General features: G+C 42.3%; 1 protein-coding gene across 7 annotated transcripts in view; it reads left to right on the top strand.

Annotated features, from left to right (window-relative positions):
- LOC110502565 (girdin) overlaps positions 1-24,365 on the top strand; it is an 88,301-nt gene that overhangs the window by 31,602 nt on the left and 32,334 nt on the right. For all 7 annotated transcript variants that reach the window (XM_036960150.1, XM_021580698.2, XM_036960151.1 and 4 more), the window contains exons 4-8: positions 2,755-2,824; positions 10,933-10,991; positions 12,216-12,299; positions 12,590-12,730; positions 14,359-14,528. In XM_036960150.1, the coding sequence (XP_036816045.1) occupies positions 2,755-2,824; positions 10,933-10,991; positions 12,216-12,299; positions 12,590-12,730; positions 14,359-14,528 (524 nt within the window). The remainder of the gene's footprint in view (positions 1-2,754; positions 2,825-10,932; positions 10,992-12,215; positions 12,300-12,589; positions 12,731-14,358; positions 14,529-24,365) is intronic.

Consider the following 24,365-nt stretch of genomic DNA (forward strand, 5'->3'; position numbering starts at 1 on the left):
TATAGGGCTACAACTGTAAATCTCTCTCAAAAGACGACCCTATTATTGACCAGATGTGACCAATGGACAAAATAATTTCCACCTTGGGCCTCCCGAGTGGCGCACCGGTCTAAGGCAGTCCTAGCGGCGTCTCTACAGATCCGGGTCCGATCCCGGAATGTGTCGCCGTAGGCTGCGACCGGGAGGCAGCGCACAGCTGACCCTGCGTCTTCTGGGTTTGTGGATGGTTTGGCCGGCTTGGATGTCCTTGTTCCATCGCACTTTAGCACTGTTCTTAGCTTTGCACACTCTCTGCATTCAAGATGTCATCAAGGGGTGACTATTTGAAGAATCTCTAATATATAAAATATATTTAGATTTGTTTAACACTTTTTTTTTTTTTTTGTGACTACATGATTCCATAGTTTTGTTTAAACTATTATTCTACAATGTAAAAAATTAAGAAAAACCCTGGACTGAGTAGGTCTCCAGACTTTTGACTGTGAAATGTCAGAATAAAGTGACTTACTTACATTCTTAAAATAAAGTAGTGATCCTAACGTAAGACAGGGAATTTTTACTAGGATTGAATGTCCGGAATTGTGAAACTGAGTTTAAATGTATTTGGCTAAGGTGTATGTAAACTTCCAACTTCAACTGGATGTATATATATGTGTGTGTGTGTGTGTGTATACACATACATACATACATACATACATACATACAGTGGGGCAAAAAAGGGCAAGGGCATTGAAGATGAAACGTGGCTGGGTCTTTCAGCATGACAATGATCCCAAACACACCGCCCGGGCAACGAAGGAGTGGCTTCGTAAGAAGCATTTCAAGGTCCTGGAGTGGCCTAGCCAGTCTCCAGATCTCAACCCCATAGAAAATCTTTGGAGGGAGTTGAAAGTCCGTGTTGCCCAGCAACAGCCCCAAAACATCACTGCTCTAGAGGAGATCTGCATGGAGGAATGGGCCAAAATACCAGCAACAGTGTGTGTGAAAACCTTGTGAAGACTCACAGAAAATGTTTCACCTCTGTCATTGCCAACAAAGGGTATATAACAAAGTATTGAGAAACTTGTGTTATTGACCAAATATTTATTTTCCACCATAATTTGCAAATACATTCATTAAAAATCCTACACTGTGATTTTCTGGATTTTCTTTCTTCTCATTTTGTCTGTCATAGTTGAAATGTACTTATGCTGAAAATTACAGTCCTCATCTTTTTAAGTGGGAGAACTTGCACAATTGGTGGCTGACTAAATACTTTTTTGCCCCACTGTACACACACAGAGAAATGCATATATACACTCTCGCTCGCTCCACCGGTCAAAAGTTTTAAAACACCTACTCATTCAAGAATTGTTTTATTTTATTTTTGCTCGCTGGACAAATGACAAGGTCAGGCCACCGTCCCACATTCTTTAATGTTTACTTTGGGTTGGAGTTCTTCGGCTCAAGTCCCGACATAGGCTTTAATTACTATTAATTATGCTTACACCGTAAGCAAGTTCATTATCCAAGGTTATTTTCCAAACGGAGGCCAGTCAGTCTGGCAGTCTGTTAGAGATTACACAGGCCCTAGAACAGCACTGCCCACGCGTCTCATTCCAGTCCCACCAGTTCAACAGACTTCTTCACTACTGAATCAATAGTTAAAGCTGTTTAATGGAAGGTCTCCCTCATTTAGTGAGTACTTGGCTTTTTATATAATAGATGACATAATAGATGAAGACGTGTGTGTGCCGACCTCGGACAAACAAATGTTTGTTTCTCTGTAATACTACTAGCCACCTAGCTAAAGCCAACTTTATAACATTGCTAACTCGGATAGGTTCCCAACCTCGACTAATTACCAAGAAGCCATTTCAGGCTATCAATCAAGTTTGAGTAGCTAGGTTTGTGGACTTAACTAAATGTACTGAATAGGACTCACATTTTAAAATATTTTACCCAGATTTTAGCAGAGATGGAGAAGCACATTTAGTTTATTTAAAAATATATATTTTTTAAAAGAACCACTAGTCTGGAGGATTCAGACTGCAAGGGATACATGCGGGCCCCGACAGAGCATTGCGGCGTGGTCTGCATTTTTCAGGCTGCGGTTGGGAGCAGTCGGTCAGATCAGATGCAAGTTGTCCTGCTCCTTAAAGGTAGGCTATAACATGTATCTCGAAAGTGCAAGTGTCCACTCTGCACTCTTCAAACTACATCTTGCCTATTTGTTGATATAGCCCAAGAATACCTACCGATAGCCTAATTATAATGGGCCCAGTGAGAATCTCTGGTAATTTAACCTATTTCTTAGGTTATTTTTGTGCATTTTGATATTGACTATAGGGTGCAATGTTGCTGTCAAGTGAGCTTTGTCGTCACATAGTTCTAAAATAACATAGCGAGACTGCGGTTGAGTTCCAGACCATTTCTTGCGGTAGCAGGTGGGAGTCGGACACAGACAGCAGGTGTGGGCGGGGGCAGGCGGGAGCGAGATGAATAAATCTGTGTAAATCCGCACAGACCTCTAATACAGAAAGCTGAAGAGGTATGCTTAGAAGTGCATAACATTTTACATTGAATGTAAGCATAATGATTATGGCTCTCGATTGCAGGAACAGGATTTTGGGTGTTTGAAAAATGCTAAATTATCCAACTTTGGGGAATGGCAGTCAGTGAAAACAATATGTACACTTGTCAGGATGTATAAAATCCCGTGAACATCTGTAATAACTGATACTGTAATAAGTATTTTATGTTTTGTTCTTCCAGGAGACCCTCCAGCAGCTGGTGGCGATGCCTCTCCCCAACGTGCTGGTGCTGGGCAGGAACCCTCTCAGTGGTACGTCCTTCATCTGACTGACCTGCCAACAATGCAAACTGTTACAGACTGTTGCATGTCATGGCTGATCAGTGTGTAATACACATTCTGTTACACTGGGATATGATGTGCTTTTTAAACCCTTTATAACTTCATTATTATGCAACGTACGTGTAGGTTGTTTGCATTTCACATTCCCCTTTTATCTTGAAATCAGTTTTCCTTGTGTGTAGATTTGATTTCCCCCAGCTAGAATTTAGTTTATTGAATCTTGAATCGTTCTGCTACTGTGAAATCTAGCTAGTATCTGCGTCTAGAGTGAAGACCTAGACAACACAGCCATGAAATTCAATACTCCTATGTGCAAAGTATTATCAGACCAACTCAAAGTCCTGAACCAAAACATGTGGCATTCCAGTCTCTTTCCAATGACCTTTGACCCTGGTGGTGTGCAGCAGTGCTGGTATCTGGAGCCATCTGAAAGTGATTGACCATGTGGCTTTTATTATGCAGTCATTAAGGCTCAATGGGGTATGGGCCTATTATCAGTACTATGGGAATCCACCCCAGGCTCTGATTATTAACCCACTCTGTGCTCAACACCACAAAACCCCACTCCTCTGAGCCCACTAACTAACTCATCTGGTCGTCCCCACCCCAGACTGTCTGACTTCCACACTGAATATCACTTCGATTCAGTCTGATCCAGCTTCAAAATGGAAAGCACTTTGACCAGCTAGAACACAATGTGCTCTTAAAGGCTCATCTCCTGTTCAATGTGGACAGTCATGCCTTGTCTGTGTCTTTCTAGTGAAACCACTTCTACTTGGGTGCAACGATCAAGCCTTTATTTCAGAGACTGGACACGGGTGTCCGTTGCCTGCCACGTGGAGAGCAGTTTGTACCTACTTTGTATTGCTGACATTGTTCGATTCTATTGTGGTCGTTTAGATGCCAGAGGAGTGTCTCTCTTCAGGAACAATGGCAACCGTATGGAGATATGTGCTCTCCAGGTGGAGGCAGGGCAGAGTGGCAGTCATCAGCAACGCTGTGTGGGGTTGTGGGAAGGTCAGGAAACCTGAAGTCACATTTAGAAACCTGAAGATAGTTAGAGCACCTGGGGCCTCATTTATAACCGTTACATAAATTGAACACTAAATATCTGTGTGTGCCATTTCTGAAAAGACTGCAAAAATATTGAGATTGATAAACCTGGCGCACGCCATACATGCGTTTATACATCATACCTGCCGTAAAAGAAAGTGCAAGCGTGAACAAGCATTATAACTGCATCTGAAAAATGCCCATCATTCACCTTTTATGGGGACAATAACACCCTTATTTGTTCTATGGTTTGGAAGTATTGGAAATAGGCCAAGATGGTATCTAAAGGAAAATTTAATGGCAAACTTGATCAAATGTCTTTGGAGGGGTTAGCAGACTGCGTGTTTCATTTTTGCAGTGACATTTGCTTTATCTGACTGTTTCTGAAGGTCAAAAACAATAGCAAATTGTTGTGGACCAGTAAACAGATGGTTTGAATGCAATCATGTTTTGCTTTCACTTTTTCCCGAACCTAAATATTCTGCACTGCCCACAAATTCTGAAACATTGTCTACTCTGGGGGGAAAAAATAAACAACAGTAGACCTACGTACAGTGGTAGCCTATACATTTCAACGCAAAATATTAACATCATGTTCACCTGTTAATCTTATGAACTGTGCTCCCTGTCGGATGCAAAGAGCAAAAACTTGAAATGACAGAAGTCTATCTAATAGGCCCAATTTAAATTAGATGCGTGCATGGTAATTTGTTGTGTAGCCACGTCGGGAATATGAGCTCCACTGTCTCAGCACAAGGATACTACTTTTGCCTGCAATGTAATACTTCAACCAATAGAAACTGTGTACACGTGGTCTAAAGTTTGCGGGAGGATAAGCACATTCTCACTTCAAGCTCAGTTTTTATAAATGGCAAGTTTTGCGTGATCTGGGCACACGCATACGCACAAAATATGCTATGTTTATAAATGAGGCCCTTGGGGAAATAAGTGATTTATAAAATCAGTTTCAGTTGGAAGTGAAATTAGCAAAAGTATGGTATTTTATCAGAGGAACCATGAGTAGTCCCTGACTCACGTTATAGACATATATAATGAATAACAATTATTGGGCCAATTGACAAAATACACTGACTGTACAAAACATTAGTAACACCTGCTCTTTCCATGACATAGACTGACCAGGTGAAAGCTATGATCCCTTATTGATGTCACTTGTTAAAGAAAGGTTTTTAAGCCTCGAGTCAATTGAGACATGGATTGTGTATGTGTGCCTTTCAGAGGGTGAATTGGCAAGACAAAAGATTCAAGTGCCTTTGAATGGGGTGTGGTAGTAGGTGCTGGGCGCACTGGTTTGAGTGTGTCAAGAACTGTGACGCTGCTGGGTTTTTCACCTGTATGCCCCAGTGTCACTGAGGCCTTGTGCCCCTGCTCCCTGTGAACAATGGCTGGGCAGGAAGGGTTGCAGCAATGAGGGGTAAGTCACTGTCTGTGCGCCCCTGTGAGTTTCCTGCCAGGAAGAGCGGAGTGTAGCGACCGAGGGAAGGAGCCACACTAGGCGCATACAGCACTATCATAACAAAGCCTGCAGAGCCAGGGCTTCTGAAGGGAAATTTCCATCTATTTTTAAACCACCCCCTCTCTCCTCTTGCTCTCTTTCTAATTCTCTCGCCACATCTTGCTCTCTCCCCCATCTCTCTCTTTCTCTCGCATGCTTGCTCGCCATGCTTGGTTCAGTCAGCTTCTTAAATTATTCATCCTGCGCCTGCCTGCTCCTTTATCTTCAGCGCTCAAGAAGATTTGCCTTTCTAAATCACTGTACATGCTTCTGTGTGTAGGCTCTACTGTGTGTGTGTATGAATCCTTCTTAAGGCTTTCAGTTTGAAGAAAAAGCATTTAGAAGGCATTCGCAACAGCTGGCCTTGTGTACTCAGAATAGAATCCAGAACGGACTACTCTCATATTCCCTAAAGGACCACACATACCACACAGATTGTGGATCTGCCGCTTGTTCGGTGTGGTGTGTTAGATACCACCCGCTGATGAACATCCCGACTGCCAACATTTTTGCGCAATTCTACATGAAGAATGGTTGGCAAATTATGGCCTGCAATCTGTTCAGAGGTGCTAAGTACTCTTGGCCGACAAAAGCTATTGTATGTCCTAGCCTTTATAGATGTTGTTTAGCTTTGATGGGCCTCAACATTTTCAAATCGTCGTCCATTCCGTCCATATCCTATCTATCAGAATATTATCTTGAGTTATTCATTGCGACCTTAACACTTTTTTTATATGAATAGACTTGGGCATTTTGACATGTCCCTCTGTCACTGTCTAGGAAGATATTTAACCCAAACATTTCTCCCTAGTTATTTTGTTACTTTGACAGTCATTTCTGAATATTATTTTGTGTGATTTTAATTTCAAGGTCAACCCTGTTACTTAACTCTTGTTTTAATATGGTGAATTTATATATATTTTTCCCCTAAAGAAACATTGAACATCATACTGTAAGGTTGTGAATATAGGCCAGTAGTTATTTTTCTTACTGATGGTGCTTCAGTCTGGGCCACAAACATTGTTAGTTTAGCTGAGACCTGTGTTTTGATCCTCTGGATGTCCTGTGTGGACATCTGTAAGGATTCCAGATGGCATAGGGGGAATCGGGTCTTCAAGGATGGTGTCATTAGGATGAGTGAAACACTGATGTCATAATGAGTTGTTTATTAGCCACAGATATAAGCCAGCTCAGCTGAAGTGTTACAGGTCATCATTTTTATCATGGCTTTTATAATCAGTTGACTTGACACTATAGCAGTACATTTAACACCAAATGCCCCTTAGAAGCATTATTGCGTTGTATACGGTGCATTTAGAAAGTATTCAGACCACTTGGCTTCTTCCACATGTTATAGTCTTATTCTAAAATTAATTAAATTGTCCCCCCCCTCATCAATTTACACACACTACCCCATAATGACCAAGCAAAACTGAAATATCACAATTACATACATACACAGACCCTTTACTCAGTACTTTGTTGAAGCACCTTTTGGCAGCGATTACAGCCTCAAGTCTTCTTGGGTATGACACTACCGTACAAGCTTTGCACACCTGTATTTGGGGAGTTTCTTCCATTCTTCTCTGGAGATCCTCTCAAGCTCTGTCAGGTTGGATGGGATGTGTCGCTGCACAGCTATTTTCAGGTATCTCCAGAGATGTTAGATCGGATTTAATTCCGGGCTCTGGCTGGGCCATTCAAGGACAGACTTGTCCCGAAGCCACTCCTGCATTGTCTTGGCTGTGTGCCTAGGGTCGTTGTCCTGTTGGTAGGTGAACCTTCGCCCCAGTCTGATGTGCTGAGCTCTCTGGAGCAAGTTTTCATCAAGAATCTCTCTGTACTGCGCTCCATTTATCTTTCCTTCGATCCTGCAGCTGAAAAATAATCCCCAGCATGCTGCTGCCACCACCATGCTTCACCATAGGGATGGTGCCAGGTTTCCTCCAAACGTGAATCTTGGCATTCAGGCCAAAGAGTTCAATCTTGGTTTCATCAGACCAGAGAATCTTGTTTCTCATGGTCTGGGATAGAGGTCGACCGATTGATCAGAATTGCTGATTAATTAGGGGTGATTTCAAGTTCTCATAACAATCGGTAATCTGCATTTTTGGACACCGATTGTGGCTGATTTTTAAAATAAAAATGTAGTATTTTTTTATTTTCTTTTACACCTTTATTTAACTAGGCAAATTAGTTGAGAACACATTCTTATTTTCAATGACGGCCTAGGAACAGTGGGTTAACTGCCTCGTTCAGGGGCAGAACGACAGATTTTTACCTTGTCAGCTCGGGGATTTGATCTTGCAATCTTCTGGTTACTAGTCCAACGCTCTAACCACCTGCCTTACATTGCACTCCACGAGGAGCCTGCGTGGCAGGCTGACTACCTGTTACGTGAGTGCAGCAAGAAGCCAAGGTAAGTTGCTTGCTAGCATTAAACTTATCTTATAAAAAAAACTATCAGCCGTAACATAATCACTAGTTAACTACACATGGTTGATGATATTACTAGTTTATCTAGCGTGTCCTGCGTTGCATATAATCGATGCTGTGCCTGTTAATTTCTCATCGAATCACAGCCTACTTTAACACGCTCATTTGCGAAAAAAGCACTGTCGTTGCACCAATGTGTACCTAACCATAAACATCAATGCCTTTCTTTAAAATCAATACACAAGTATATATTTTTAAACCTGCATATTTAGTTAAGATTTCCTGCTAACATGACTTTCTTTTAACTAGGGAAAATGTGTCACTTCTCTTGCGTTCAGTGCAAGCAGAGTCAGGGTATATGCAGCAGTTTAGGCTGCCTGGCTGCCTCGTTGTGAACTGTGTGAAGACCATTTATTCCTAACAAAGCCTGTAATTAATTTGCCAGAATTGTACATAATTATGACATAACAGTGAAGGTTGTACAATGTAACAGCAATATTTAGACTTAGGGATGCCACCCGTTATGTAAAATACGGAACGGTTCCGTATTTCACTGAAAGAATAAACATTTTGGTTTCGAAATGATAGTTTCCGGATTTTACCATATTAATGACCTAAGGCTCGTATTTCTGTGTGTTATTAAGTCTGATTTGATAGAGCAGTCTGAGTGGTTGTAGGCAGCAGCAGGCTCGTAAACATTCATTCAAACAGCACTTTCGTGCGTTTGCCAGCAGCTCTTCGCTGTGCTTCAAGTATTGAGCTGTTTATGACTTCAAGCCTATCAACTCCTGAGATTAGGCTTGTGTAACCGATGTGAAATGGTTAGCGTGGTGCGCGCTAATAGCGTTTCAATTGGTGACAGCACTCGCTCTGAGACCTTGAAGTAGTTGTTCCCCTTGCTCTGCAAGGGCCGCGGCATTTGTGGAGCAATGGATAACAATGCTTCGAGTGTGGCTGTTTTTGACCTGTTCCTGGTTCGAGCCCAGGTAGGGGCGAGGAGAGGGATGGAAGCTATACTGTTACACTGGCAATACTAAAGTGCCTATAAGAACATCCAATAGTCAAAGGTATATGAAATACAAATGGTATAGAGAGAAATAGTCCTATTATTCCTATAATAACCTCAACCTAAAACTTCTTACCAGGGAATATTGAAGACTCATGTTAAAAGGAACCACCAGCTTTCATATGTTCTCATGTTCTGAGCAAGGAACTTAAACGTTAGCTTTTTTTACATGGCACATATTGCACTTTTACTTCTCCAACACTTTGTTTTTGCATTATTTAAACCAAATTGAACATGTTTCATTATTTATTTGAGGCTAAATTGATTTTATTGATGTATTATACTAAGTTAAAATAAGTGTTCATTCAGTATTGTTGTAATTGTCATTATTACAAATAAATACATAGAAATTGTCCGATTTAAATCGGAATCGGCTTTTTTTGGTTCTCAAATAATCGGTCGATCTCTAGTCTGGGAGTCTTTAGGTTCCTTTTGGCAAACTCCAAGCGGACTGTCGTGCCATTTTACTTAGGAGTTGCTTCCGTCTGGCCACTCTACCATAAAGGTCTGATTGGTGGAGTGCTGCAGAGATGGTTGTCCTTCTGGAAGGTTTATCCCATCTCCCCAGAGGAACCTTGGAGCTCTGTCAAAGTGACCATTGTGTTCTTGGTCACCTCCCTGACCAAGACCCTTCTCCCCTGATTGCTCAATTTTGCCCCTGGCCAGCTCAAGGAAGAGTATTGTTGGTTCCAAACTTGTTCCATATCAGATTGATGGATGCCACTGTGTTCTTGGGGACCTTCAATATTGCAGACATGTTTTGTTACCTTTCCCCAGATCTGTGCCTCAACACAATCCTGTCTCGGAGCTCAACGAACAATTCCTTCAACCTCATGGGTTGGTTTTTGCTCTGACATGCACTGTCAACTGTGGGACCTTATAGACAGGTGTGTGCCTTTCCAAATCATGTCAAATAATTTGAATTTACCAAAGGTGGACTCCAATCATGTTGTGGAAACATCTCAAGGATGATCAATGGAAACCGAATGCACCTGAGCTCAATTTCGATTCTAATCGTAAAGGGTCAGATTACTTATGTAAGGTGTTTCTTTTATTTTTTTTATTTTGTATGCATTTGCAAAAAAATGACTGTTTTTGCTTTGTCATTATGTGGTATTGTGTGTGTGTGTGTGTGGATTTGAGATGGGGAAAACAATTTGATCTATGGCTGTAACGTAACATCATGTGGAAAAAGTCAAGTGTTCTGATTACTTTCCGAATGCACTGGAGGCTACATCCAATAGTTCAACCTTCCAAACCCTCTACCTCTGTCACTACACACCCACATGGAGGAAACGAATGCACCATAACATACACTAAGAACAAAATATTGCCATTTGATATTATGGCTGTCCATGAAGATGTTGTTCCTACTGGTGGGGATTTACAGTAGTTGTTATTGCTGTGTGGCCCTTTTTTTCTGAATAGACATGCCTTGTTGTCAAAGCCTGTTAGTAATCTGTGTTTATGTCCTTGGGGCTGATGAGCTGGCTTCACGCACGCAGGCTGGCTGGCTGGCTGGCTGGCTGGCTGGCTGGCTGGCTGGCTGGCTGGCTGGCTGGCTGGCTGGCTGGCTGGCTGGCTATTTTACAATTGTACAGATTACCTCAACCTTGTTGAGCTTCCTACCAGCTGTGTAATCATTTCCTCTACATGTGGCTTGGCATCATACCATACCTAGCTGATTGGATGCTGAAAATTACAGTACAATCTTTTTGGTTAAGGACCTCACATTATAAGCATGCGATAGTAGGTTTGCATGTATGTAATAGGGTTACTTGAATGGCTCATCTCAGTGCTGTAGTAAGTATCCTATCTGTGTGACCGGGCTGGGGGGCAGATATTTTTTTGCAAAATGATACAGCAAAAGCTTATGGAATTTGGTTGTGATTTATGAAATGAATTTGAAACGAGGCAAAATGCCAGGGACAAGAACTACAGTCAATGAAAATATGTATGGTAGTAAAATCAATGGTAGTAAAACACTATTTGACAATCTGTCTGCAGAGCAAGGTCTGGAGGAGATGAGGAAGCTGTTGTTGCTGTTGCTTGGCTGTGCTGTCCAGGTAAGTCCTACTGTACACATCATCCCCTTAATCATCTACTGTCAATAGTCTACCATTTACCATTTCCTGTAGGATTAACACTCACTCTTCTATTGATTTGAGTAGCTCTTACTCACTAGTTCCTGACCATCAATAACCTTCGGCTCTATTGTTCAGATGAGTGTTAACACAACTACAGTTGTATGAGTAAAATGAGTCATTCTCACTCAGACTAGCATTCACTTCCTCTTCCTCAGCAGAGTTGGCACTATGACAGGTGGTCTGTCTTCTGTCCTGGCAGCAGGCCAGAGAAGGGTCAGAGGGTGTGTCTGCTCAATGGGAGGCTCTGTATGCCCTGACCCGACCCTTGTCTCTGTCTTTGCCCTGGGCCTGGCTGGAGTAGCACTGATGATGCGTCATACTTAACCCCTGGCCAGAGAGACGCTAACCTCAGTCATTCTCGTGCACACTTAGCTCACTGTTTTAGGGAGTTCTGACCTAGGATACTTCTTCAAGGACTCCTGATAGGGAAATATGTGTGAAGTCAGTGTTGATTTAAATGTTTTTTTCTAGATCATAATTGTTAGGTGACACTGTTCTATTACAGGGTAACTTTTTTGTTTTGCAAAAAAACTTTGGTGGGGAAGTCCGTTGCGGGTCGGTTATGGCCTGCGGGCCACCTGTTGCTGACCCCTGATCTACATATTCCTTCACAGGCATTTTTCCTCAAAGCCAACCAATTAGAACCCAGGCCATTATCCTGTTAAGACCATATAATAATTCAATGCTGAAGCATTCAAAAATAAACTAATGGGACCGGCGCCATTGATAACTACTGCGCCATTGATAACTACTAGTGCCGTTGCTAACTAGTCAAGCTAGTTCCATGAATTGTAAAGAGTTATGAGATATTAGAACCCTGTTGTCTTTACCTTGTAATCTTCAACCTCAACGTTGGCTAGCTGGCTAGATGTCTTTTTTTCTGGCATTCGCTTAAAATGCATTTTTCACCATCCTGATATCTGTTTCAGAATGCTTGCCTTCTGCCTAGGCAGCGTAGCTACAATATTTTAGCTGCTCCCATGGTTGATTCAGAGTGGTAGAACCTCTGTATTGTGACGCTGGTGTCTTCAGCTTCCCATCTTCAACCTAGCCTGTGTTTAGGGAGCTGACCTCGCAAAGACCTCTCTAATTCCACTCTCCAGACTGTCATCCAACCCCCAAACTGCCTCCTTTTGTTTGCAGTGTGAGAAGAAAGAAGAGTACATCGAGAGGATCCAGACCCTAGACTTTGACACAAAAGCTGCCATAGCATCTCACATCCAAGAGGTATGAGAGACAGATGTATAGAAGATATATCTATATATCTCATTTTGTGAAGGCATCCAGTTCAAACATAAACCCTTGCGTCTCGTGTGTCTGTTTTGGGCCAGCTTTTAGTAAAAAGGAAACTTTAGTTATTGTAGGACGGATCTGTGAGCTTTTCAGCCACATTTATGTCACTGCCCTCCACAGCAGTTTGAGTCAAAGTAAATTAGTTTGCTTCCCATTGCTTTCAACACATTTGTTCTGTGTATTGACTGGCAGAGTGTGACGCCGCTAATGCTGTTGTTTTAAAGGTGACCCACAACCAGGAGAATGTTGTGGACCTACAGTGGCTGGAGGGGGGTGACCTGCCCCCAGAGGACCTGGACTCCTTCTCCAGGAACATGGCCTTCCATCTCAAACGCCTGGTGGACGAGAGAGACGACCAGCTGGAGGTACATGTCTGAAACTGGGCACATTGGTACCTTTTTAACTCCACTCAAGTGGTTAGAGCGTTGGGCCAGTAACCAAAAGGTTGCTAGATCGAATCCCAGAGCTGACAAGGTAAAAATTTGTTCTGCTCCTGAACAAGTCAGTTAACCCATTGTTCCTAGGCCGTCATTGTAAATAAGAATTTGTTCTTAACTGACTTGCCTAGTTAAATAAAGGTAAAATAAAATGCATAAAATGTTGTCTCAATGAGTTAACGGCCTGTAGAGAGTCTGTATGGTGCTATGGTGTCTGCATTTGTATGGCGTGTGCGTCAGTTTGTGTGTATGGTTGGGGTATGTGTGAATTGAACCCAGAGCAGTCTGATTAAGGACAGCCCACCCGTACAGTTGCCAAAGCCTGGTAGAGCAGCAGTCCCAGCATCCTATGGGCTAGAGGGGCAGGGAGAAGGAGGTGGGATTATAAGGATCTCCACTGGAGGCTAGACGTTCTTCATTAAAAGCCCATTTCATTGTGTAGCCACTGGGTTATGAACGGACGATGAGAGAGAGAGGAGGGATGATATGTTGTCACAGACCATTTTAAACCAATGCCCTTTTGCTACTATTATCTCCAAACCCAGCCTAATATACCTTTGTTGTGTGCCGATACTTGAGCCTTAACTGCATTAGTACTGGACTTTTCATTATGTTTGGGCTTTCCATTTAAGTGACTGATCCTGGTGGCTAGGTGCTGCTTCTCCTCCTTTGAGGTCCGTCCTAATCAGTCATCTCCCTAAGCTCACACCTCCCAGACTGAGCAGACAGAACAGCAGGGGAGCCTGACGCAAATAGGTGCTACTGTTCAATAACAAGGTGTCACGGTAGACAATATATAGACTGCAATCCACACTGTCAGTATACTCAATCTTCAATACCCTGTCTGACAACTGCTTTGTCTTTCATTGTGATCAATGATCTAACACTGTTGAAAGCAATTTGATGAGAGCCTTGTTTTCACCCATCCAAATCTGTTAAGATTACTTGGGCTGATCATTTCAAGTAAGTAAGGAGGGAGGGATACATGTGTTAAATATAGAAGATGAGTGCAGGATACATGATCAGGGTCCTGGTCTGTGAGTTGTCTACAGGGATGCAAGCTTGTTCCTTTTTGGCAATATTTGCCATTTTGATCTTAAATTATTGAGATCATTGAGGGGTGTGAAAAGAGCTTCTCTCTGTGTGATCACTAAATAATGGTGTATGTTTCTCATATTGAAATTGACTGAGCACAGAATGCATGCATAACACTTTGTATTCAGGATATTTCTGGGCAATTTTACTGTAGTGCCTTATTTTAAACAGGATGCATGTTTTGGAGTATTTGTATTCTGTACAGGTGCCTTTCTTTTCACTCTCTCAATTAGGTTAGTATTGTGGAGTAATTACAATGTTGATCCGTCCTCAGTTTGCCTCTAACCCTGTGTGGTATCACGATACTACTCTGTTTTATGAAACTTGGCCATCGTTAGTAATATTTTGGTGTAGTGACAACCCCACTCTGAAAATAGTCCGTTTACACAGAGAATGTTTTGTCACCACCTTGGGCCTTCACCAGTTTGGTCTAACTGTTATGGTGTTGCGTGTCCTTCCAGACCATTGTGGAGCTGACCCAGGAGAGGGACTGTGGACTGTACTCTCCTCCGCCCCTCTTTGCCCAGTCGCCCAACGACTCTCCTAGCTTGCGCCGCACAGAGAGCCGCCAGCACCTGTCTGTGGAGCTGGCCGACGCCAAGGCCAAGATCAGACGCCTGCGCCAGGAGCTGTAAGTACCCTCATTTGGCCTTTCTCCAGCTCCATTGGCCCTTTTTAGTAAGTCTGTGGTAGACTGCAAACACTGTTGGACCTCCCAGGATCTCTTAACACATCATTGGTTCTCACAAGTTCTATAAGCTTTGTACAAGTATCCTAAGAGTACTGTTGGTGCCTCGTGTAGTCTAGCAGAGTGTCTCTAAATGTGACACTCTGCATTCATCTACTGCTGTCTCGTGACTGCCTAGTAATGGAAAACAACCCAGTACGGTGTGTCATTGGAGCTAGGAACCGTGACTCAGCTCTGTCTTTGAGTATCCCATTCTCTGTTCACCAGTTCATGGAGCACTCTAATACTGACCGGAGAGAACCGCAAAAGCAGGACGCTAATTACGGAACTTAAAGTTTTATGTCAGCGATTATTGTTAAAGAAGAATACATTTCCTCTTGCCTCTCAGTAGGAAACAAATGGTTCTACACTACTGTTCTGATGCCGTAGTGCTAGACCTTCATTGTTGTCATAAATAATGGAACTTCCTCTTCAGAGTCCATTAACCCTGGGCAGAGACAAAGGCCAGTGGTCAGTTTATCAAAGGGAGGGGTTTTTAACGAGAAGCATTCTCTGTTTCAGACGGAAGTGTTTTCTAGGATGCAAAAAACTGAGGTGCTGACTCTGGAATCTCTTAATCAAGTCCATCATAACATTGATGTGGTTTGTCCAGTGATACGGTTGGGGTTTTGTAATGCAGGCTTCTTAGTGCTGGGTCAAAACGGTTTTGAGGTACACTACATTAACAAGAGTATGTCATACCTTCCCCAAACTGTTGCACAGATTTGTCTAGAATTTCTTTGTTTGCTGTAGCTTTAAGACTGCCCTTCACTAGAACTAAGGGGCCACCAAACTTTACAGTTGCGACTATGAATTGGGGCAGGTCTTCGTCTGACATCCACCAAATGTCCGTTGGACTGCCAGATGGTGAAGTATGATTCATCACTCCAGAGATCTTGTTTCCGCTGTGCTAGAGTCCAATGGTGGCGTGCTTTACACCACTCCAACACCTGGCATTGTGCATGGTGATCTTAGGCTTGTGTGCGGCTGCTTGGCCATGGAAACCCATTTCATGATGCTCCCGACAAACAGTTCTTGTGCTGACGTTGCTTCCAGGGGCAGTTTGGAACTCAATTTTTACACGCCTCAGCGGTCCCGTTCTGTGAGATTGTGAGGCATACCACTTTGCGGCTGAGCTGTTGTTGCTCCTAGATGTTTCTACTTCACAATAACAGTACTTACAGTTGACTGGGGCAGCTCTAGCATGGCAGAAATCTGACGAACTGATTTGGATGGGTGGCATCCTATGACTGTGCCATGTTGCAAGTCACGGAGCTCTTCAGTAATGCCATTCTACTGCCAATGTTTGTCTATGGCGACTGTGTGCTCGATTTTATACACCTGTCAGCAACGGTCAAAAGTTTGGGGTCACTTAGAAATGTCCTTGTTTTTGAAACAAAAAACACTTTTAGTTTTTGTTCCATTTTAAAACAAGACACTAAAGTACTTGTTCTCTTGCTCAGTTGTGCACATGGGCCTCCCACTCCTCTTTCTATTCTGGTTAGGGACAGTTTGCACTGTTCTGTGAAGGCAGTAGTACACAGCGTTGTTCGAGATCTTCAGTTTCTTGGCAATTTCTCACATGGAATAAATAGCCTTCAAGTCTCAGAACAAGAATAGACTGACAAATTTCAGAAGAAAGTGCTTTGTTTCTGGCCATTTTGAGCCTGTGATCGAACCCACAAATGCTGATGCTCCAGATACTCAACTAGTCTAAAGAAGGCCAGTTTTATTGCTTCTTTAATTGGCACAACAGTTTTCAGCTGTGCTAACATAATTGCAAAAGGGTTTTCTAATGATCAATTAGTCTTTTAAAAAGAAGCTTGGATTAGCTAACACAACGTGCCATTGGCACACAGGAGAGATAGTTGTTGATAATGGGCCTCTGTACACCTATGTGTATATATTCCATAAAAAATCCAGCTACAATAGTAATTTACAACATTAACAATGTCTACGCTGTATTTCTGATCAGTTTGATGATATTTTAATGGACAAAAACAAGGACATTTCTAATTTTATTTAATTTATTTCCCCTTTATTTAACCAGGTAGGCTAGTTGAGAACAAGTTCTCATTTGCAACTGCGACCTGGCCAAGATAAAGCATAGCAGTGTGAACAAACAACGACACAGAGTTACACATGGAGTAAACAATAAACAAGTCAATAACATAGTAGAAAAAAATAATCTATATACATTGTGTGCAAAAGGTATGAGGTAGGCAGGCAATAAGGAGGTAGGCAATAAATAGGCCATAGGAGTGAATAATTACAATTTAGCAGATTAACACTGGAGTGATAAATGATCAGATGAACATGTGCAGGTAGAGATAATGGTGTGCAAAAGAGCAGAAAAATAAATAAAATAAAAACAGTATTTATTTTATTTTACCTTTATTTAACCAGGTAGGCAAGTTGAGAACAAGTTCTCATTTACAATTGCGACCTGGCCAAGATAAAGCAAAGCAGTTCGACAGATACAACGACACAGAGTTACACATGGAGTAAAACAAACATACAGTCAATAATACAGTATAAACAAGTCTATATACAATGTGAGCAAATGAGGTGAGAAGGGAGGTAAAGGCAAAAAATGCCATGGTGGCAAGGTAAATACAATATAGCAAGTAAAACACTGGAATGGTAGTTTTGCAATGGAAGAATGTGCAAAGTAGAAATAAAAATAATGGGGTGCAAAGGAGCAAAATAAATAAATTAAATACAGTTGGGAAAGAGGTAGTTGTTTGGGCTAAATTATAGGTGGGCTATGTACAGGTGCAGTAATCTGTGAGCTGCTCTGACAGTTGGTGCTTAAAGCTAGTGAGGGAGATAAGTGTTTCCAGTTTCAGAGATTTTTGTAGCTCGTTCCAGTCATTGGCAGCAGAGAACTGGAAAGAGAGGCGGCCAAAGAAATAATTGGTTTTGGGGGTGACTAGAGAGATATACCTGCTGGAGCGTGTGCTACAGGTGGGAGATGCTATGGTGACCAACGAGCTGAGATAAGGGGGGACTTTACCTAGCAGGGTCTTGTAGATGACATGGAGCCAGTGGGTTTGGCGACGAGTATGAAGCGAGGGCCAGCCAACGAGAGCGTACAGGTCGCAATGGTGGGTAGTATATGGGGCTTTGGTGACAAAACGGATTGCACTGTGATAGACTGCATCCAATTTGTTGAGTAGGGTATTGGAGGCTATTTTGTAAATGACATCGCCAAAGTCGAGGATTGGTAGGATGGTCAGTTTTACAAGGGTATGTTTGGCAGCATGAGTGAAGGATGCTTTGTTGCGAAATAGGAAGCCAATTCTAGATTTAACTTTGGATTGGAGATGTTTGATATGGGTCTGGAAGGAGAGTTTACAGTCTAACCAGACACCTAAGTATTTGTAGTTGTCCACGTATTCTAAGTCAGAGCCGTCCAGAGTAGTGATGTTGGACAGGCGGGTAGGTGCAGGTAGCGATCGGTTGAAGAGCATGCATTTAGTTTTACTTGTATTTAAGAGCAATTGGAGGCCACGGAAGGAGAGTTGTATGGCATTGAAGCTTGCCTGGAGGGTTGTTAACACAGTGTCCAAAGGAGGGCCGGAAGTATACAGAATGGTGTCGTCTGCGTAGAGGTGGATCAGAGACTCACCAGCAGCAAGAGCGACCTCATTGATGTATACAGAGAAGAGAGTCGGTCCAGGAATTGAACCCTGTGGCACCCCCATAGAGACTGCCAGAGGTCCGGACAACAGACCCTCCGATTTGACACACTGAACTCTATCAGAGAAGTAGTTGGTGAACCAGGCGAGGCAATCATTTGAGAAACCAAGGCTGTTGAGTCTGCCGATGAGGATGTGGTGATTGACAGAGTCGAAAGCCTTGGCCAGATCAATGAATACAGCTGCACAGTAATGTTTCTTATCGATGGCGGTTAAGATATCGTTTAGGACCTTGAGCGTGGCTGAGGTGCACCCATGACCAGCTCTGAAACCAGATTGCATAGCAGAGAAGGTATGGTGAGATTCGAAATGGTCGGTAATCTGTTTGTTGACTTGGCTTTCGAAGACCTTAGAAAGGCATGGTAGGATAGATATAGGTCTGTAGCAGTTTGGGTCATGAGTGTCCCCCCCCTTTGAAGAGGGGGATGACCGCAGCTGCTTTCCAATCTTTGGGAATCTCAGACGACACGAAAGAGAGGTTGAACAGGCTATTAATGGGGGTGGCAACAATTTCGGCAGATAATTTTAGAAAGAAAGGGTCCAGATTGTCTAGCCCGGCTGATTTATAGGGGTCCAGACTTTGCAGCTCTTTCAGAACATCAGCTGAATGGATTTGGGAGAAGGAGAAATGGGGAAGGCTTGGGCGAGTTGCTGTTGGGGGTGCAGTGCTGTTGACAGGGGTAGGAGTAGCCAGGTGGGTATGGGGATGAGGTAGGTAAATTGGGTGGGCTATATACCGATGGACTATGTACAGCTGCAGCGATCGGTTTGCTGCTCAGATAGCAAATGTTTAAAGTTGGTTAGGGAGATAAAAGATAAAAACCCCAAACTTTTGAACTGTAGTATGTATGTATGTATATTTGTTTTATATATATCACACAAGCACGCACAATACCATTCAAAAGTTGGGACACCTACTCATTCATGAGTTGTCTTTATTTTTACTATTTTCTCTTTTATAGAATAATAGTTTAGACATCAAAACTATGAAATAACATTTAGAATCATGTAGTCACCAATAAAGCGTTAACCTCTCTGGGATATTTGGGAAGGTAGCGTCCCACCAAGCCAACAGCCAGTGAATGTGCAGGGCGCCAAAATTCAAATCAACAAAAATCTCATAATTAAAATTCCTCAAGCATACAAGTATTTTACACCATTTTAAAGATACAATTCTTGTTAATCCAGCTACAGTGTTTGATTTCAAAAAGGCTTTACAGCGAAAGCACCACAAACGATTGTTAGGTCACCACCAAGTCACAGAAAAACACAGCCATTTTTCCAGCCAAAGAGAGGAGTCACAAAAAGCAGAAATATAGATTAAATGAATCACTAACCTTTGATCTTCATCAGATGACACTCATAGGACTTCATGTTACACAATACATGTATGTTTTGTTCAATAAAGTGCATATTTATATTCAAAAATCTCATTTTACATTGGCGCGTAACGTTCAGTAGTTCCAAAACATGCGGTGATTTTGCGGAGAGCCACATCAATTCACAGAAATACTCATAATAAACATTGATAAAAGATACAGCTATTATACATGGAACTTAAGATCAACTTCTCCTTAATGCAACCGCTGTGTCAGATTTTAAAAAATGTTTACGGAAAAAGCACACTGCAATTATCCGAGTACGGCGCTCAGAGACAGCCAAAGAGATCCCTCATGTTGTGTGGTCAACATTAGTCAGAAATAGCATTATAAATATTCACTTACCTTTGATCTTAATCCGAATGCACTCCCAGGAATCCCAGTTCCACAATAAATGTTTGATTTGTTTGATAAAGTTCATCATTTATGTCCAAATACCTTCCGTTGTTAGGGTGTTTGGTGAACAAAGCCAAACGCGCGTGCAAGTCCAGACGAAAGGTCGGACGAAAAGTCCAAAAAGTTATATTACAGGTTGTAGAAACATGTCAAACGAAGTATAGAATCAATCTTTAGGATGTTTTTAACATATATCTTCAATAATGTTCCAACCGGAGAATTCCTTTGTCTGTAGAAAAGCAATGGAACGCAAGCTAACTTTCAATTCGACCATGAATGCCTGATTTCACAGTCTCCTCTGAACAGTTGATATTGATGTGTCTGTTACTTGAACTCTGTTACTTGAATGTGTCTATTACTTGCAGCACACTTTATTTGGGCTGCAATTTCTGAGGTGCAGTAAACTCTAATGAACCTGTCCTCTGCAGCAGATGTAACTCTGGGTATTCCTTTCCTGTGGTGGTCCTCATGAGAACCAGTTTCATCATAGCACTTGATGGTTTTTGCAACTGCACTTAAAGAAACATTCAAAGTTATCGAAATGTTCTGTATTGACTGACCTTCATGTTTTAAAGTAATGGACTGTTGTTTCTCTTTTCTTATTTGAGCTGTTTTTGCCTTAATATGGATTTGGTCTTTTACCAAATAGGGCTGTCTTTTGTATACCACCCCTACCTTGTCACAACAGAACTGATTTGCTCAAACGCATTAAGAAGGAAAGAAATATTAACAAGGCACACCTATTACTTGGAATGCATTCCAGGTGACTACATCATGAAGCTTGGTTGAGAGAATGCCAAGAGTGTGCAAAGCTGTCATCGAGGCAAAGGGTGGCTACTTTGAAGAATCTCAAATATTAAATACATTTTGATTTGTTTAATACTTTTTTGTTTACTACATTATTCCATATGTGTTATTTCATAGTTTTAAATGTCTTCACTGTTATTCTACAATGTAGAAAATAGTAAAAATAAGGAAACCCTTTCACTGGTACTGTATGTATGTGCTGTGTATCTTTTTTTATGGTGATCATAATTCCAGAAGATATCCAGAATATAAGAGTGACGCGGCAGACTACTTCTCTACAGGAGTGCGAGTGCATATACTGTAGTCTTGTGTATGTGTGTGGAGATGTTATTGCCGTAGATGGCCACAGACCCCTCCAGTCACCCAGTCCTGATGCTGGGTCAGATGTCTGAGGATTTGACCCAGATGTGATGATGCCGTGCAGAGGCATGTTCTTTTTTTAAATGTGTTTTTGACCTACTTACGCAGTTCCTATTGAATTCCACTTGCTTTCTTCCGATTTCTGGCCGTTGTTGACTCTGGCGCACCAACACTAGAGGGAAGGGGAGCTAGCCATTCTCCGCCAAAGGCATGCTTTAAAACACAAATAGAGATTTAGTTCTACTGAAGGTCCATTTGAGGGCACAGTAAAGTGACCATGTTGACCATACATACTGCAGAATGTCTTAATGATCATGTTTTTTTTAAAGCTTAAATATGAAACCTGGTGTTAAGAGGAATAGAATAGGAATAGATTGTGTAGAAATAGATTATGATATAGCCCCTAAAGACCCAATCTCAATCCTGTCAGGTTCTGTGGAACTACAGTTAGGTGCATTTTCTATTGTGAATGTTAGACTGTAAAATGCAGGTAGACCATGGTACCATGGTTGTCAGTGTGACTCAGCTGCTGCAGGCTCAGTGCTGTCACCCACAGTGGATGAGCAGCTTTCTGTTCGGCCTAGGCTGTCAACTACTCTCTTTGTTAGGGCCTTAATGAAACGTGGAATACAGTGAAAGGTGTGTTGCTGCTGAGGCTGAATGTCTGATGACAGTATCTATGGTGGGATGAGATGAAAGGACTCCAAACACAAGAGGTACACACTTGGAGTGTGTGCTCACCAAAAGCAGCTGAAGTAACAGCAGCGTAACGTGAGTTTTATTCCATGCTCGAAGCTAGCTGCTCAAGCCTCTGATTTCTACAAGCACATCACAGGAAGCATATAACCCTGATGATAATACCTACAAGCAGCCAAGCCAGTACAGATCACTAATCTAGCAGGCCGTCGTAAGTTATGTTCAGTGGACCAAGGAGACTGGAAAGCATCTCCACTCATCTGAAGAATGTACAGGTCTCTTCAAAGCTGTGTGTGCCACATTCTTAATTCCTCACCGACCAGGAGCTTGCAGGACTGGCCTCCCTCAGCCTCATCAAGTCCCAACCTTTATTTTGGTTGCATTGCCTGTCTAATGTAGTGTCACAATCACGCAAACCCATTAACTGTTGAATATGCTGTTGTCAGATGAGCTCTATATGCTGCTAATGCTGGGTTGAGGGGGTTTGAAGTCCGTCTAGTCAGAGACTGAGCGAGGAGAGGAATCTGTTGGCCTGTTGCTCACTTAACATCTGGTTATCTGGATTTGCTCTGTTACAAAGAGCTGGTGGAACTAAAGCAAAGCAGCACGACAGTTAGAGATTTGCATGTCATAGGGGAGCTTATTGTGAGGTCATTTGTAGGTTGTGTTTCTGGTCCTACTTTGTATATTTTCAGTTGAGCTATGTTTGTTATCCTGAGGAAATGGTTGTTCTGTTGAAGTTGTAAAATAACACACAGGCGTTTTTGTTTTTTCCACTCAAGATCATTGACTTGCCTCTGAAGGAAAATGTATGCTTGGTTCTTTTCTTCCAAGTACAAATCAGGTTTTCATATGATCAAAAAGACAGAAGATGTACTCACACACTATCATTTCAATTGTTCATTACACATATAAAGTAATTATCCTCACCTGCAGAGTCTGAATAGCTCCTAATAATGTCAAATATAATCCACTATGGACTGTATCATTTGGTAATTAACCACACCCCCAACCCACACAGGCAGAAGTCAACAAGCTGACTTGACCCGGTAAGGACAGAGGTCTGTGGATTCCTATCTGCTGGGTAAACATCTTGGTTTGTACTAACCAATGAGTTACATGGCCCAAGTAAAAATTCCAGTTTTTCAAGACTACTTTAGAGAAAACAGAAATAAATATAGCTGTGAACAGCAATAAACAGGATTCATAGGATGACACAAAGCAAGCACTTTAGTTCCTAGATGATATATTCCTTTATGTGCAATCAGTGAAGGCATTACCATGTGTATCTCTCATTGTTGAGGTTTACTTTATTGAAGTCAAAAGCATATTTAGAATAGTGTTGGAGCACAATCCATTGTACAGCAAACCTATTCACACACTATAGCAATTGATTTATTCAAGACATTCACAGCAATTTAGAATAAAATGTTGGTATTTGTTCATTTTCACACACTAGCAATAAACTAATATACAGTACATTCAGAAAGTATTCCATACCCCTTGACTTTTTCCCCATTTTGTTACATTACAGCCTCATTCTAAAACATATTAAATGTTTTCCTCATCCGTCTACACACCAATACCCCATAATGACAGTGAAAACAGAAAACAGTCACAGAAATGTGACTAACTGGAATAATGTGTCCCTGAACAAAGGGGGGTGTCAAAATCCAAAGTAACAGTCAGTATTTGGTGTGGCCACCAGCTGCATTAAGTACTGCAGTGCATCTCCTCCTCATGGACTGCACCAGGTTTTCCAGTTCTTGCTGTGAGATAGTATGGCTGGTGGCATTGTCATGCTGGAGGGTCATGTCAGGATGGGATGAGCCTGCAGGAAGGGTACCACATGAGAGGGGAGGATGTCTTCCCTGCAATGACGACAAGTTCAGTCCGATGATGCTGTGACACACCTCCCCAGACCATGACTGACACTCCACCTCCAAATCGATCCTGCTCCAGAGTACATGCCTCGGTGTAACGCTCATTCCTTCGACGATAAACGCAAATCCAGCTATCACCCCTGGTGAGACAAAAGCGCGACTCGTCAGTGAAGAGCACTTTTTGCCAGTCCTGTCTGGTCCAGCGACGGTGGGTTTGTACCCGTAGACAACGTTGTTGCCGGCAATGTCTGGTGAGGACCTGCCTTACAACAGGCCTACAAGCCCCTCAGCCTATTGCGGACAGTCTGAGTACTGATGGAGGGAACTTGCGTTCCTGGTGTATCTAGGGCAGTTGTTGTAGCCGCCTGTCCGCAGGTGTGATGTTCGGATGTACTGATCCTGTGCAGGTGTTGTTACACGTGGTCTGCCACTGCGAGGACCATCAGCTGTCCGTCCTGTCTCCCTGTAGCGCTGTCTTAGGCGTCTCACAGTATGGACATTGCAATTTATTTCTCTAGC

Source organism: Oncorhynchus mykiss, chromosome 23 (genome assembly GCF_013265735.2).
Source record: "Oncorhynchus mykiss isolate Arlee chromosome 23, USDA_OmykA_1.1, whole genome shotgun sequence".
In the NCBI taxonomy this organism is placed as follows: Eukaryota; Metazoa; Chordata; class Actinopteri; order Salmoniformes; family Salmonidae; genus Oncorhynchus; species Oncorhynchus mykiss.